We start from the raw sequence: 13,911 nt of genomic DNA on the forward strand, positions 1-13,911 counted from the left end.
CCGGACCTGAGCATTCCTAACCCGGTCCAATGTTTCAGGCTCATCTCACACGGTCCTCCCGGCCTGGAACGGGCCGTGTCTCCCAGGAGCTGGCTTCCCGGGGTGGAGCGTGGCATTTAGAAGCCCAGATCTGGATGCGAGAGGTGCTCCCTCACTAACCGGGGGTCGCTGCTCCCCCTCAGAGCCAGAGAACATACATTCTGTGCTCAGCGGTGGCTGTGGAATCCGTGACGACACACCAGTGCCCCAGCTCCCGCCCAGCACCCCAGGGCTCCTCCTCCCCCCTTTCTGTCTGAACAAGGCCCTTTTCCAGCCGTGAGGAGCCGGGCCTCCGTTAGCCTTCACGTGTGACCTCCGTTAGCCTTCACGGAATCCACACGTGTGACTAAGGTAGGGGTGTCGAACTCAATCAGAGAAGGGGCCAAAATCTAAAATCCAGCCTAAATCGCGGGCCGAATGGTTTACTGAACAGTCATAAACTGACAGCGGAGTGCAGTGATGACAGCGCGGTGCGGGCCACATTGCAAGGCCTGGCGGGCTGGATTTGGCCCACGGGCCTTGTGTTTGACATATGTGGACTAAGGTAACCAGATGTCCCGCTTTTGGCGGAACAGTCCCGATTTCTAACCAGTTGTCCCGCGTCCCACGGCGTTTTAAAAAAGTCCCGATTTTTTTTTAAAAAAATCGGGACTTTTTTAAAACTCCGCGGGACGCGGGACAACTGGTTAGAAATCGGGATGTCTGGTCACCTTATGTGTGACCAGTCTCCCGTCCCCATTGCCACCCCGCCTCTGTGGGGACACCTTTCTCACGCTGATCTGGCTGCAGCAGCCGGCACCATGCCACCCCCAGGAGTAGACTTCCCGGGACACACCCCCGGGGCGGGGCGCTGACACCTGCATAGATAGACTCCCTCCTCGGAGGGCCCAGGCTCCGGTTCCCACGCAGGCTGCTCCTGCAGGCCCACCCTCCCCTCCCCAGGCCCAGCCGCTCAGGCCCGCTGCCCCTCTGTGGGGACACCGCCCTCACTCCAGGCCCTGTTTGACCTCTGGCTCCCCACAGGGACGGCCCCCACTTCTCTCCCGACCCTCCTGGCCTCGGGCTCTGATCCCATGACATCGCACCGTGACCCCTGCACCAGCTAGATGCCCGCCTTCTCCATTCTCCCCCCAATTCCCAAGTTATTCAGAAAGGAAGCGAGGGCATGAGCATGGGAAGAGCAAACACCAACCTCTCTTTTCAAACTATATTTTATTGACTTCTTACAGAGAGGAAGAGAGGGATAGAGTTAGAAACATCAGTGAAAGAGAAACATTGATAAACTCCTTCCTGCACACTCCCCCCAACACACACTGGGGACGTACCTGCAACCAAGGCACATGCCCCCGACCGGAATCGAACCTGGGACCCTTCCGTCTGCAGGCCGACGCTCTATCCACTGAGCCACACCGGTTTTGGCAAACAGCAACCTCTTCCCCGCTGCGCACGCCTCCTCCCTGCTGGCCGGGCCCGTTCCGGACTCACACAGAAGCTCCGCGGGGGGTTACAGAGGATGTCCGTTGGACTCCGGCAGACCGGCCCTGCCCCTCACCGATCGCATACGCCTAAAGCAGGTGACTCCGTGACTCAGCCTCCGTCTCCCCATCTGTAAAATGGGAACGTGTGACCGGCCTCAGGAGCCGTTCTGAGGATCCAATGGCTCCAGGGACGCAACGCCCTTGGCCCAGGGCGGGGCACCCAGCAAGCTGTGCAAGGTCACCGCTGGGCGAAGTCCTCTCGGTCCGCACACGCCCGGAGGCCAGCAGGGGCCAGGCTGGGCAGGCCGCCACCCTCGCTGAGACACCTAATGAACGGGTGCCCTCTGCTCTAATCCCCACCTTCCTAAACTCTAATTCCATTCCGGGATAAAAGGTCAGAGCCCGAGACCAGCTGTGCCTCCGTCTCCCCCGAGCCAGATGGGGAGGGAGGCAGGGGCGCTCTGATCCCTCCCCGCCCAGAGGAGCCTTCCTCCCCAGCTGCCAAGGCTCTGGGACCCGGGCACCCGGAGAGGCTGGGAGAGGCTGGGAGAGGCCGAGAAGTGACAGAGAAGACACGGAGGCTGAGCCCCCGAGGGGGACCGGGAGGAGGGGAGCCGTCCTGAGCCTGGTGCCTGTGAGCTCCGCCCGGCCCGCCATGCAGCTCCCCGTGGGCCCCGCCTGCATCTTCCTGAGAAAAGGCATCGCAGAGAAGCAGCGGGTGAGGCGGGGGCCGCGGGAGGGATGGCGGGTGGGGCAGCCCGGGCGGTGGAACAGGGAGCAGGCGGGGAGCGTGAGCTGAGGAGAGGAGGCTCCGGGGAGCAGCTGGGGACACGAGGGCCAGTGAAATGGGTGAGGGCGAAAGGGGAGGGGAAGGGGGGGAGGAAAATGGAAGGGGGACTGGGAAGATGTCAGTATCGGGACCACCATTTTCCCTGTGGACACCCTCAGTGGATGAGGAGGGTTGCTGTGCAAAGGGCTTTGCATCCCTGATGCCACTGAGTCCTCAGAACGGCTCCTGGGATTGGTAATACTTTCATTCCCATTTCACAGATGAGGAGCCTGAGGCTGAGGCATGAAGTCACTTGCTTTAAGCTTATGCAATCACTGAGTGGCAGGGCCGGGTGTGTTTGTTCCAACAGGCACCTTTTGTTAGGCTCTAGATCTGTATATATAAAAACCTAAGTGACTAGTCTATATATATGAAACCTAAGTAACTAATCCATATATATATATATATATATATATATATATATATATATATAAGCCTAAGTGACTAATATATAAATATATATATATATATATATATATATATATATATATATGAGCCTAAGTGACTAGTCTATATATATAAAAGCCTAACTGACTAGCATATATTGGGTCGGCAACTAAGTAATTGCGGATTTTTAAAAGAAAATCAAAGACAATTTTTTCATGGAACTAAATAACTTTATTCTGTAATGTATTGCCCATTTTGATCAATGACCTTTTGCCATCTTTCAGGCAGCATCATAATCCCACGTTCAAAAAACTTCTGGTTTTTATTAGCAAAAAACTGAATCAGGTACGATTTGACATCATCATCATTATTGAAATTTTTACCATTCAAGGAGTTTTGTAAAGATCGAAACAAAAAGTAATCAGATGGTGCAAGGTCAGGACTATATGGTGGATGTGGCAAAACATCCCAACCAAGCTCCATTAATTTTTGCCGAGTGACCAAAGATGTGTGTGGCCTTGCATTGTCATGATGGAATACAACACCTTTTCGATTTGTCAATTCGGGCCGCTTTTCTTCAACTGCATTGTTTAATTTCGTTAGTTGTTCAATGTAGACATCAGAATTGATCGTTCGGTTGGGTGGTAAGAGTTCAAAGTAGACAATTCCTTTGTAATCCCACCAAACTGATAACAAAACCTTCTTTTGATGAATATCAGCTTTTGATGTTGTTTGAGTTGGTTCACCTGGCCTGCTCCACGATCTTTTCCGCTTGATATTATTGTAAACAACCCATTTTTCATCGCCAGTTATCAGTCATTTTAAAAATGGATCATTTTCATTACGTTTCTTTAGCAAATCGCAGCTGCTAATGCGTTGCGTTAACTGTGATTCTTTCAGTTCGTGAGGAACCCATGTATCGAGTTTTTGAACATAGCCAAGTTGTTTTAAGTGATTTTCAATGCATGTATGTGATACATGAAGCTTCTCTGCAATCTCACGTGTTGTACTGTGACAGTCCGAATTGATTATTGCTTTGATTAGGGCGTCATCAACTTCAAGTGGACTACCAGAGCGTTTTTCATCTTTGAGTGAAAAATCACCAGAACGAAATTTGGCAAACCAATTTTGACACTGCCGTTCTTTTAAGGCTTCGTCACCATAAACAGCACATAACTTTTTATGAGCTTGCGATGCGTTTTCCCTTTGCGGAAATAAAAAGCAAAATATGACGAAAATGTTCCTTTTGATTTTCCATTTTTTAACAAACGCCAAACGAAAACTACAAAACAGATCAAAAAACTTTTTTTACTGATTAACAGCTGAATAGCCAACTATCAAATAACAAAATGTGTTTTACATTTGTACTACATCTGCAAACCTAAAAATTCAACTGAAGCATATATGTGTGAAACCCGCAATTACTTAGCTGCCGACCCAATATATAAAAGCCTAAGTGACTAGATGAGTGGAAGACCGAAGGACTCGGTCGACCGGTCGCTATGATGCACACTGACCGCCAGGGGGCAGACGCTCAATGCAGAAGCTTCCCCCTGGTGGCCAGTGCGCTCCCACAGTGGGAGTGCCGCTCAGCTGACTGTCGGGGAGCCAGACGACCACTAGCAAGTGCAGCTGTGGTATGGGCCTCTCCCGCCCCCACGGCACCGCTACCGAGCGGAGGCAGCAGGCGCAGTGGGGCCGGACGTGGGCTCCTTCCCGGCCACCTGCCGCTTCATGCACTACAACGAAGTCCCTCGGGGGGTGTCCCACTGCCAGTTTTGGTCCGATCCCCGTTGGCCTGGCCCCAGAACTGGCAGTCCGACATCCCCAGAGGGACTGCGAGAGGGCGCAGGCCAGGCTGAGAGACCCAGCCTGTGCACCAATGTGTTAGCAAGTCTAATAGTAACAACAGAGCGAGGGCGGGGACCTGGGGGAGGGGCTGGGGCAAGGCTCCGAGGACAAGGGGAAAAGGGGGTGAAAGAGACCGGAGCGGGGAGGAGTTTCCCGGTGGAGGGCCTCCTAGCCAAGCCTGGCCCTGCAGGCATGCCCAGGAGGGGCGGCAGCAGGAACGAATGGGGATTCTTACAGGTTTTAGGAATCGGTCCTGCTGGCACTGGCCATCCCTCCTGGCTGCCCCTGGACACTGGTCCCCCACAAAGCGATTCTAACTCTCGGGAGAAAGAGTCAGAAATTGTGTCCTGGAAAGAATTCCGACCTGGGAGCCGGGAGCCCTGAATCCACCTCTCAGCGCGCGCTGCAGCCAGAGCGGCATGTCCTGGGGCAGGCTCCCTGACCTCTCTGTCCCTCAGCTTCCCCGTCAGTGAGACGGGAATGGTCTCTGGGCCGACCTCGCAGAGCGGTGCAGAGGGTTAAAGGGAGCCAGTGTGGCAGCTGCCCGGCAGAGTCAGCCATCAGAGCACACTCGCTGTGACTGTGAGACGCACCTTTTTAAAAATATATATATACATTTCTTACAGAGAGGAAGGGAGAGGGAGAGAGAGCTAGAAATATCGATGAGAGAGAAACATCGACCAGCTGCCTCCTGCACACCCCTTACTGGGGATGTGCCCGCAACCAAAGTACATGCCCTTGACTGGGATCGAACCTGGGACCCTTCAGTCTGCAGGCCGATGCTCTATCCACTGAGCCAAACTGGTTTCGGCAAGACTCACCTTCTTCATCTGGAGAAGGAGGGGGTTGGATTTGATGGCCTCTGAGCTCCCGGCCTGCCGGCACAATGGGATGGCTCTCTTTGGGTAAGGCGGAGAGAGAGAGATCAAGATTTAAGGATGGGCCAAAACCGGTTTGGCTCAGTGGATAGAGCGTTGGCCTGTGGACTGAAGGGTCCCAGGTTTGATTCCGGTCAAGGGCATGTACCTTGGTTGGGGGCGCATCCCTGGTGGGGGTGTGCAGGAGGCAGCTGGTCAATGTTTCTAGCTTTTATCTCTCTTCCTTCCTCTCTGTAAAAAATCAATAAAATATATTTAAAAATTGTTTAAAAAAAAAAGATTCAAGGATGGGAGAGAGGCAAGGAGAAGGGTGAGGAGGAGGGCCATGACTGTGGACTGGGAGTCGGGGGGCAGGAGGAGGAAGAGGAGAGGGTGGAGGGAGCGGGGACGGGAGGAGAGACAGGAAGGGGGCGGGGAGAATAGCTTGGGGGAACTTGGGCACCTGTTTGGAGAATTGAAAGCTGGGTCCCTGACCCTCTCTCCCATCTCCATTTCCCTGGCTTCCCCTCCAGGAACGACCCCTCGGACCAGACGAGATCGAAGGTAACGCCTGCCCCCCCCAAAGGCCCCACATCACCACCCACCCCCTTGCCTGCTCTCTGTCCCTTCGTGCCGTTCAGTGTCCGTCCCCTCACCTGAACAGTTCGCATTGCGCTCCTGCCACTCAGCGGTGATTTTGTGAAGCCCCTTCTCATGGTGGTGAGGTCCCCCCAAATGTTTAGAAGGCATCCCCATCCCCGGGTGTCTCAGAGACCCAGGGGGGACACATGAGTCTTAGAATAAATAGAAAATTATTGGTTCTTCTTCTTTTTTTTTAATTAAATATATTTTATTGATTTTTTTTTTCCACAGAGGAAGGGAGAGGGAGAGAGAGTTAGAAACGTCAATGATGAGAGAGAACCATTGATTGGCTGCCTCCTGCGCGCACCCCACTGGGGATGGAGCCTGCAACCAGGCATGTGCCCTTGTCTGGAATTGAACCTGGGACCCCCCAGTCCACAGGCCGACGCTCTGTCCACTGAGCCAAACCTGCTAGGGTATTGGTTCTTGTTTTGATGGTTTTGAACTCTCCCGTAGCTTCGCCCAAGAAGGGGGAGGACTTCTTGGCCACCATCTGGTGGCCTCTTGCTAACGCATGTCATGCATCACTCCTTCTTGAAAAATACTGGCTTTTAAAAACATCTTTTCGCCGAAACCGGTTTGGCTCAGTGGGTAGAGCGCCAGCCGGCGGACTGAAAGGTCCCAGGTTCGATTCCGGTCAAGGGCATGTACATTGGTTGCGGGCACATCCCCGGTGGGTGTGCAGGAGGCAGCTGGTCGATGTTTCTAGCTCTCTATCCCTCTTCCTTCCTCTCTGTGGAAAAATCAATAAAATATATTAATAGTAAATAAATAAAAAACGTGTCCTCCTTTGAGGAGTCTCTAGTCTGTGCCTCACTGGTGGCTTCGAGTCCCTCCAACGCTCCCCCCTCTTCCCTCCCAGAGCTCAGGGAGGCGTTTCTGGAGTTCGACAAGGACCGAGACGGGCTCATCTCCTGTAAGGACCTGGGAAACCTCATGAGGACCATGGGCTACATGCCCACGGAGCTGGAGCTGGCCGAGCTGGACCAGCAAATCCGCATGAACCGTGAGGCTGGGGACGGGAGCCGCTCCAGGGCGAGGGGAGGGCTCAGGGGGCGGCGGGGAAGGAGAGAGAGAGAGGCTGAGAGCAGTTGGAGAGGGGAGGAGGGTCAGAGGGACTGCTCTTAGGGAGGCAGCATTGACGTGGTGAAAACGGTGGCTCTTAGGGGTAGATCTGGGTTCGAGTCCCAGGCTGTTAGTTACTAATGTGGCCATTTTGAAAAGTGGAGGTAAGGCCCGGGACTCTCAACATTTTTTTCCTTCAGTTTCCCCGTCTGTTGAGTGAAGATGATATCACTCCTTACTTTATGAGGCTGTGGGAAGGGAGGGATAAAGATGCTAATGCAGGTAAAGGCTTAGCTTCCAGCAAATGCTTATTCAATCTCGGTTATTACTATCACCACCAAGATTCATCAATGGAGCACCAGATTGGAACTGCTTTTAAAAAAAAAAAATATATATATATATATATATATATATATATATATATATATATATATATATTTTTTTTTTTTTTTTTTCCAGAGAGGAAGGATGAGGGAGAGAGAGATAGAAACATCAATGATGAGAGAGAATCATTGACCAGCCACCTCCTGCACACCCCACACTAGGGATCAAGCCAGCAACCTGGGCATGTGCCCTTGACTGGGAATTGAATTGTGACCTCCTAGTTCATAAGTCAATGCTCAATCACTGAGCCACACCAGATTAGGCAAGATTAGAACTGCTTTTTTTTTAATTCATTTTATTTTATTTTATTAAATATATTTTATTGATTTTCTACACAGAGAGGAAGGGAGAGGGACAGAGTTAGAAACACCGATGAGAGAGAAACATTGATCAGCTGTCTCCTGCACATCTCCCACTGGGAATGTGCCTGCAACCAAGGTACATGTCCCTGACCGGAATCGAACCTGGGACCCTTGAGTCCGCAGGCTGCCGCTCTATCCACTGAGCCAAACCGGTTTCGGCTAGAACTGCTTTTGATGCTGGAAACAAAATTGGGCTTGGAGCTAGTGTCGATGAATAGTGTTTCGAAAAGGATGTTTATTTCTTTATTTTTTTTTCAGACAGCAACTAGAGCTGATCTGGGGAGGGAAGCTGGGTTCCCTCTGGGCAGGTTACTGAGTGAACAGGGTTGAATTTGAGGACGTGGAAGTGTTCACATCTGGGAGAGACTTTGGTGCTCACTGAACTCACACGCTCCTTCTACCGACGAGGGGGCGTAGATGTGGAGCAATGAGGAGGTTTATTCCAGCCGCACGGACAGTCAGCTCCCCGCCGCCGCCCCCACTCCACACCCCTCCGCCCTGTTCGGATCCGTGTCCCGGGGGCTCGCGTTGGCTGAGAGAGGTCAGAGGGCAGAGCGACCGGAGAAGGCCTATGGCTCGGACAGACCAGAGGGCACAGAGGGCAGGGGGGCGGGCATGGGGACCTCACCACCCGCCTCTCCCTCCCCAGGGGGCGGCCGGGTCGACTTCGAGGACTTTGTGGAGCTGATGGCCCCCAAGCTGCTGGCAGAGACGGCGGGCATGATCGGCCTCCAGGAGCTGAGAGAAGCCTTCAAGGAAGTGAGTGGGGGTGCCACCATGCGGGGGCGGCTAAGCTCGCCCAGAGGCCAATGACTGGTCACTAGCCATGGACAGAGCCCCCCAAACCAACTGTTTTTCTAGCGATGGTGGGATTTATTTATTATTTATTATTTATTTTTTTAAAACATATTTTATTGATTTTTTTACAGAGAGGAAGGGAAAAGGATAGAGAGTTAGAAACATCTTTTTTGAAAAAAATATATTTTATTGATTTTTTTTTTTTTTTTTTTTTACAGAGAGGAAGAGAGAGGCATAGAGAGCTAGAAACATCAATGAGAGAGAATCATCCATCAGCTGCCTCCTGCACGCCCCCCACTGGGGATGTGCCCGCAACCAAGGTACATGCCTTTGACTGGAATCGAACCTGGGACCTTTCAGTCCGCAGGCCGGCGCTCTATCCACTGAGCCACACCGTTTTTTTGGCTTGTTTATTTATTTTAGAGAGAGCGAGAGGAGAGGGAGAGAGAGAACCACGGATTTGCTGTTCCATTTATTTATGCATCCATTGGTTACTTCTTGAATGTGCCCTGACCAGGGATTGAACCCACCACCTTGTTGTATCGGGACGACGCTCTCACCAACGGAGCTCCCTGGCCAGGGCCGGTAGTCATCTTACTCACAAATATGAGGAGCCTGAGGCTCATGGATATTACAGATCTTACCCACAATCCTGGGATCTCCAAGACACATTGGGACACATGGTGTTCTAAGGCAGTGGTCGGCAAACCGCGGCTCGTAAGCCACATGTGGCTCTTTGGCCCCTTAAGTGTTCTAATGCCACTTCTTCAAAATAGACTTGCCCAGGCGGAAAACCGACTTCTGCGCATGGGCCACAAAGTTTCCATCGCACCGTACTTGTGCGCCCCCACGTGGTACTTTGTGGAGGAGCCACACTCAAGGGGCCAAAGAGCCCCATGTGGCTCCCGAGCCATGGTTTGCTGACCACTGCACGAATGTGTTCCGTCAGTTAAACCAAGCATTCTTTTTTAACAAATTTTTAGTTTCAGAGAGGAAGACAGAAGGAGAGAGAGAGAGAAGCATCAATGGTGACAGAGAGCCACTGATCAGCCGCCCCCTGCACACTCCCCACTGGGGATTGAGCCAGCTAGGGCTCAAGCATTCTTTTATAAAATGGAAACAAATTGCCCTGGCTGGTTTGGCTCAGTGGCTAGAGCGCTGGCCTGCAGACTGAAGTGTCCCAGGTTTGATTCCGGCCAAGGGCACACTCCCGGGATTATGGGCTCGATCCCCAGTAGGGGGAGTGCAGGAGGCAGCCGATCAACGATTCTCTCTCATCGTTGATGTTTCTATCTCTCTATCCCTCTCCCTGCCTCTCCGAAATCAATAAAGAAATGTTTAAAAAATAAATATATTGAAACAAATTCAATTTCGAGTCAATACATGAGAATTAAATAAATCAAGCAAGTGATTGGTTTAGATAAAATTAACAATTCGGCCCCTCAGTCATATTTGCTTCAAAGGCTGGATTGCTGTGTGGCCAGCGGCCGCCGTCCTGGACAGAGCGGGTCCAGGGCCCCGGGAGGTTCTGCTGGACACTGCAGCTCCAGGTCTTTCCATGAAGCGGGAGCTTGAACCCCACCGTGAGCAGGTGGGCCTCCCGGGGCTTCAGACCCACGTTGTCCTGGCTCCAGTCTTTCCTCCCTAACCCCATACTCTTCCGTTTCTGCCTCATATGGCTGAACACGCTCTGAGCGAGGACAGCATGTAATCGGGGGTGGATGTGAGCTTCAGCCAGCCCCACGCTGCCTGGATCTCATGTGTAAAGCATCTCTTTTCTGCAGCACGTGCATTGAACCACACGAGCTGGGCATCCCTTCTGCGGCCTCACGTGTTTTTATTCTGTCTTCTCGTTACACACGAGCAGACGAGTGGGCCTGATGGGTCTTGGAGATTCGAGGGTCTTGGGTAAGATTCGTAATATCCACGAGCCTCTGGCTCCTCTAATTTGTGATTGAGATGACTCCTGGCCCTCCTCCGTTGGTGAGAGCAGCGTCCCCATACACCAAGGTAGTGGGTCCCTGAGTCTCCCGTGTAGGTGCACATTCTGTGAGTGAGATCTAGGTACAGGCCAGGCTCTGGCTGGGTAGCTCCATTGGTTGGAATGTTGTCCCAACGAGCCAGGGTTGTGGGTTCGACCCCTGGGTTTGTTGCTGTTGTTAATCCTCACCTAAGAATATTTTCTCCCCATTGATTTTAAGAGAGAGTGGGAGGGAGGGAAAGGGAAGAGGGAGAGAGAGAAACATTCATGTGAGAGAGACCCACTGATTGGTTGCCTCCTGCACGCGCCCTGACTGGGGCAGGAATCAAACCTGCAACCAACCCATTCTTTTGTAAAATATATATTTCTTTATTGATTTCAGAGAGGAAGAGAGAAGGAGGGAGAGAGAGAAACATCAGTGATGACAGTACGGACAGTCTAACCATTTGGCGACATTGGCCAAGGCAGATTTATATTTTATTTATTTTTAGGTTTTTTATTTTTAAATATTTTTTAAATTGATTTCAGAGAAGAAGGGAGATGGAGAGAGGGAGAGAGAGAGAGAGGGAAACTTCAATGATGAGACAGAATCATTGATCTGCTACCTCCTGCACGCCCCCTCCTGGGATTGAACCACATCCCGGGTTCATGTGCCCTTGATTGGAATTGAACCTGGGACCCTCCAGTCCGCAGGTCAACGCTCTATCCGCTGAGCCAAACCGTCTAGGGGCGGATTTAGGTTTTAAATGGACGTGCTGTGAAGTGCTGGTATGTGGACACTGACCCTATAGGGCTGTGATGGGAACGGGAGGACCCAGTAGGAGGCTGTTGCCATAAACCTGACCAGAGGTGACTGTGGCCGCGCTGGGTTAGCGTCAGCAAAGCAGGAGAGAGGTGGTGGCTCCCAGGGCATTGTGGGCAGAGAGCAGACAGGAAGGCCAGGTACATGGGTGGAGGGCCTGCAGTGGACAGGCTTGGAGGCAATTAATTAACTCAGCAAATATTACCCAGTGCCACCCTGTGGAAGGCACATCTGGAGGCTGAGGGCGGAGCAGTGATAAAGGCTTCAAATCACCTGCCCTCCAGGAGGTGACATTCTCCTGGGTGACAACGGCGGCAGCTCTTAGCTTGGCCAGCAGGGGCGTTCAGGAGGCAGCTGATCAATGATTCTCATTGATGTTTCTCTCTCTCTTTTTCCCTTCCTCTCTGAGATCAATAAAGAAATATATCTAAAAATTTTTACTTATGTTAAAATATATTTTTATTGGTTTTAGAGAGGAAGGAAGAGGGATGAGAGATAGAAATAGAAACATCAATGATGAGAGAGAATCATTGATCAGCTGCCTCCTGCACGCCCCCTACCGGGGATCGAGCCTGCAATCGAGGCATGTGCCTTGGCCGGAATCGAACCTGGGAACTTTCAGTCCGCAGGCGGACGCTCTATCCACTGAGCCAAACCAGCCAGGGCATGATTTTTTAATACCACTTTCTCTAGCCTACTGTGTTGTATGCATACGGCCTACAACACATATAACCTACAAAACAGGTGTTGACGGACGGGTTTATGTATGGGTGAGGCTTTCGGTCAGCAGGGGGCTGTCCTGGTTGAGTTGGGAGGAATCAAAAGTCACAGGCAGCTGAAAACGGTTTGGCTCAGTGGATAGAGCGTCGGACTGCGAACTGAAGGGTCCCAGGTTCCATTCTGGTCAAGGGCGTGTACCTTGGTTGCGGGCACATCCCCAGTAGGAGGTGTGCAGGAGGCGGCTAATGGATGATTCTCTTATTGATGTTTTAACTCTCTATCCTTTTCTCTCTGTAAAAAATCAATAAAATATATATATTGTTAAAAAGTGACAGGCAGGCTCTGACTGGGCAGGGGGTGGGCGCCCCCGCCCCAGCCATCCAGAGGGCCACCTGCCCTGTCCCCTCCTGCCCGTCCTCAGTTCGACGCCAACGGGGACGGGGCCATCACGCTGGCGGAGCTGCGGCGGGCGCTGCAGAGGCTGCTGGGCGAGGAGCTGAGCCCGCGGGAGCTGGCCCAGGTGGTGCGGGAGGCGGATGTGAACGGGGACGGCACCGTGGACTTCGAAGGTGACGCTGCGGGCGCCGATCCCTGGGTGGTTCCCGGTGTCCGCCGCTCCTCCCCCTCCTCCCCGCGCCTCCCCGCGCCTCCCCGCTCCTCCCCTCTCCTCCCTCTCCACCCTCTCCTCCCTCTCCTCCCTCTCCACCCTCTCCACCCTCTCCTCCCTCTCCTCCCCTCTCCTCCCTCTCCTCCCTCTCCACCCTCTCCTCCCGCTCCTCCCCTCTCCTCCCCTCTCCTCCCCTCTCCTCCCCGCGCCTCCCCCTCCTCCCCTCTCCACCCTCTCCACCCTCTCCTCCCCTCTCCACCCTCTCCACCCTCTCCTCCCCCCTCCTCCCCCCTCCTCCCCGCTCCTCCCCTCTCCTCCCCCTCTCTCCCCTCTCTCCCTCTCCACCCTCTCCTCCCCGCTCCTCCCCGCCCCTCCCGCCCCTCCCGGCCCCTCCCCGGCCTCAGGATGGCGTGGGCAGGTTTGGGGAGGGTAAAAGATTTCCCAAGGACACAGAAAGGGCTCAGAAAGGGGATGCTGCCTCACCAGGACTTTGTTCGCAGAGTTTGTGAAGATGATGTCCCGTTGAGGAGGCCCTGGGCGCGCCCGCCGCCCCCACCTGCAGACCGGGATGGAGCCAGAGGATGGGGATGCCCTGGGGGGGGGGGGGGCGGGGGGGCGCTGTGCTCTGGACTGAGGCCGGGGGTGGGAGTGAGGCCTGGGGTGGGGGTGGGGGTGAGGCCGGGGGTGGGGTGGGGGCGGGGGAAGGACAGCTCCAGAACTGGGAATGGGAATGGGAACGGGCCTGGGGTCCAGCTGCCGCTCCCAACAATCCCGGCGATGAGCCCCACCTTTTAATGCCACTGAATCCCACCTCCTCGCCCCCTGCCCGCTGCCCCCTGCTCCCTGCCCGCCTCTTCCCCAGCCTCCCCTTCCTCCTCCTGGGCAGACCGGTCTGTCCTCCTCCCGGAGGCCAGCTCGCAGGCCTGCCTTCCCCTCCTCCCGGCCTCTGCCCGTTCCCTGGTTCCCTGGACCACAGGGAGCTGCCCAGCACCGGCGGCCCGGGGCCTGCGGAGATGGGGTGGGAGGTGGTTCTTTCCCCTCGGCCTGCGTCCCCCTCCCCCTCCCCCTCCGGCCCTCCATTTGGGGGGGGGGGTGGTATGCAGTCTGCG

At 53.7% G+C, this 13,911-nt stretch overlaps 1 protein-coding gene and 1 long non-coding RNA gene across 3 annotated transcripts in view; both read left to right on the plus strand.

Moving 5' to 3' along the window:
• The first annotated feature begins 495 nt into the window (after positions 1 to 495).
• The window catches only part of LOC311633534, a 176,790-nt gene continuing 163,374 nt past the window's right edge, over positions 496 to 13,911 (plus strand). Inside the window, exon 1 of the long non-coding RNA XR_014796981.1 lies at positions 496 to 583. This is a non-coding gene — a long non-coding RNA (uncharacterized lncRNA). The remainder of the gene's footprint in view (positions 584 to 13,911) is intronic.
• Positions 2,173 to 13,328, plus strand: CABP5 (calcium binding protein 5; the record flags this gene model as incomplete). 2 transcript variants are annotated; one of them, XM_084906277.1, is made up of 6 exons in its annotated part: positions 2,173 to 2,235; positions 5,975 to 6,005; positions 6,946 to 7,089; positions 8,544 to 8,653; positions 12,617 to 12,764; positions 13,303 to 13,328. In XM_084906277.1, 6 exons carry the CDS (start codon positions 2,173 to 2,175, stop codon positions 13,326 to 13,328), a joined length of 522 nt encoding a protein of 173 aa, XP_084762403.1. The 2 variants fall into 2 exon arrangements, with proteins under 2 accessions (XP_084762403.1, XP_084762404.1); XM_084906278.1 differs by having other exon boundaries at positions 5,978 to 6,005.

This window comes from Pipistrellus hanaki, assembly GCF_964339955.1.
Source record: "Pipistrellus hanaki genome assembly, chromosome: 15".
NCBI lineage: Eukaryota > Metazoa > Chordata > Mammalia > Chiroptera > Vespertilionidae > Pipistrellus > Pipistrellus hanaki.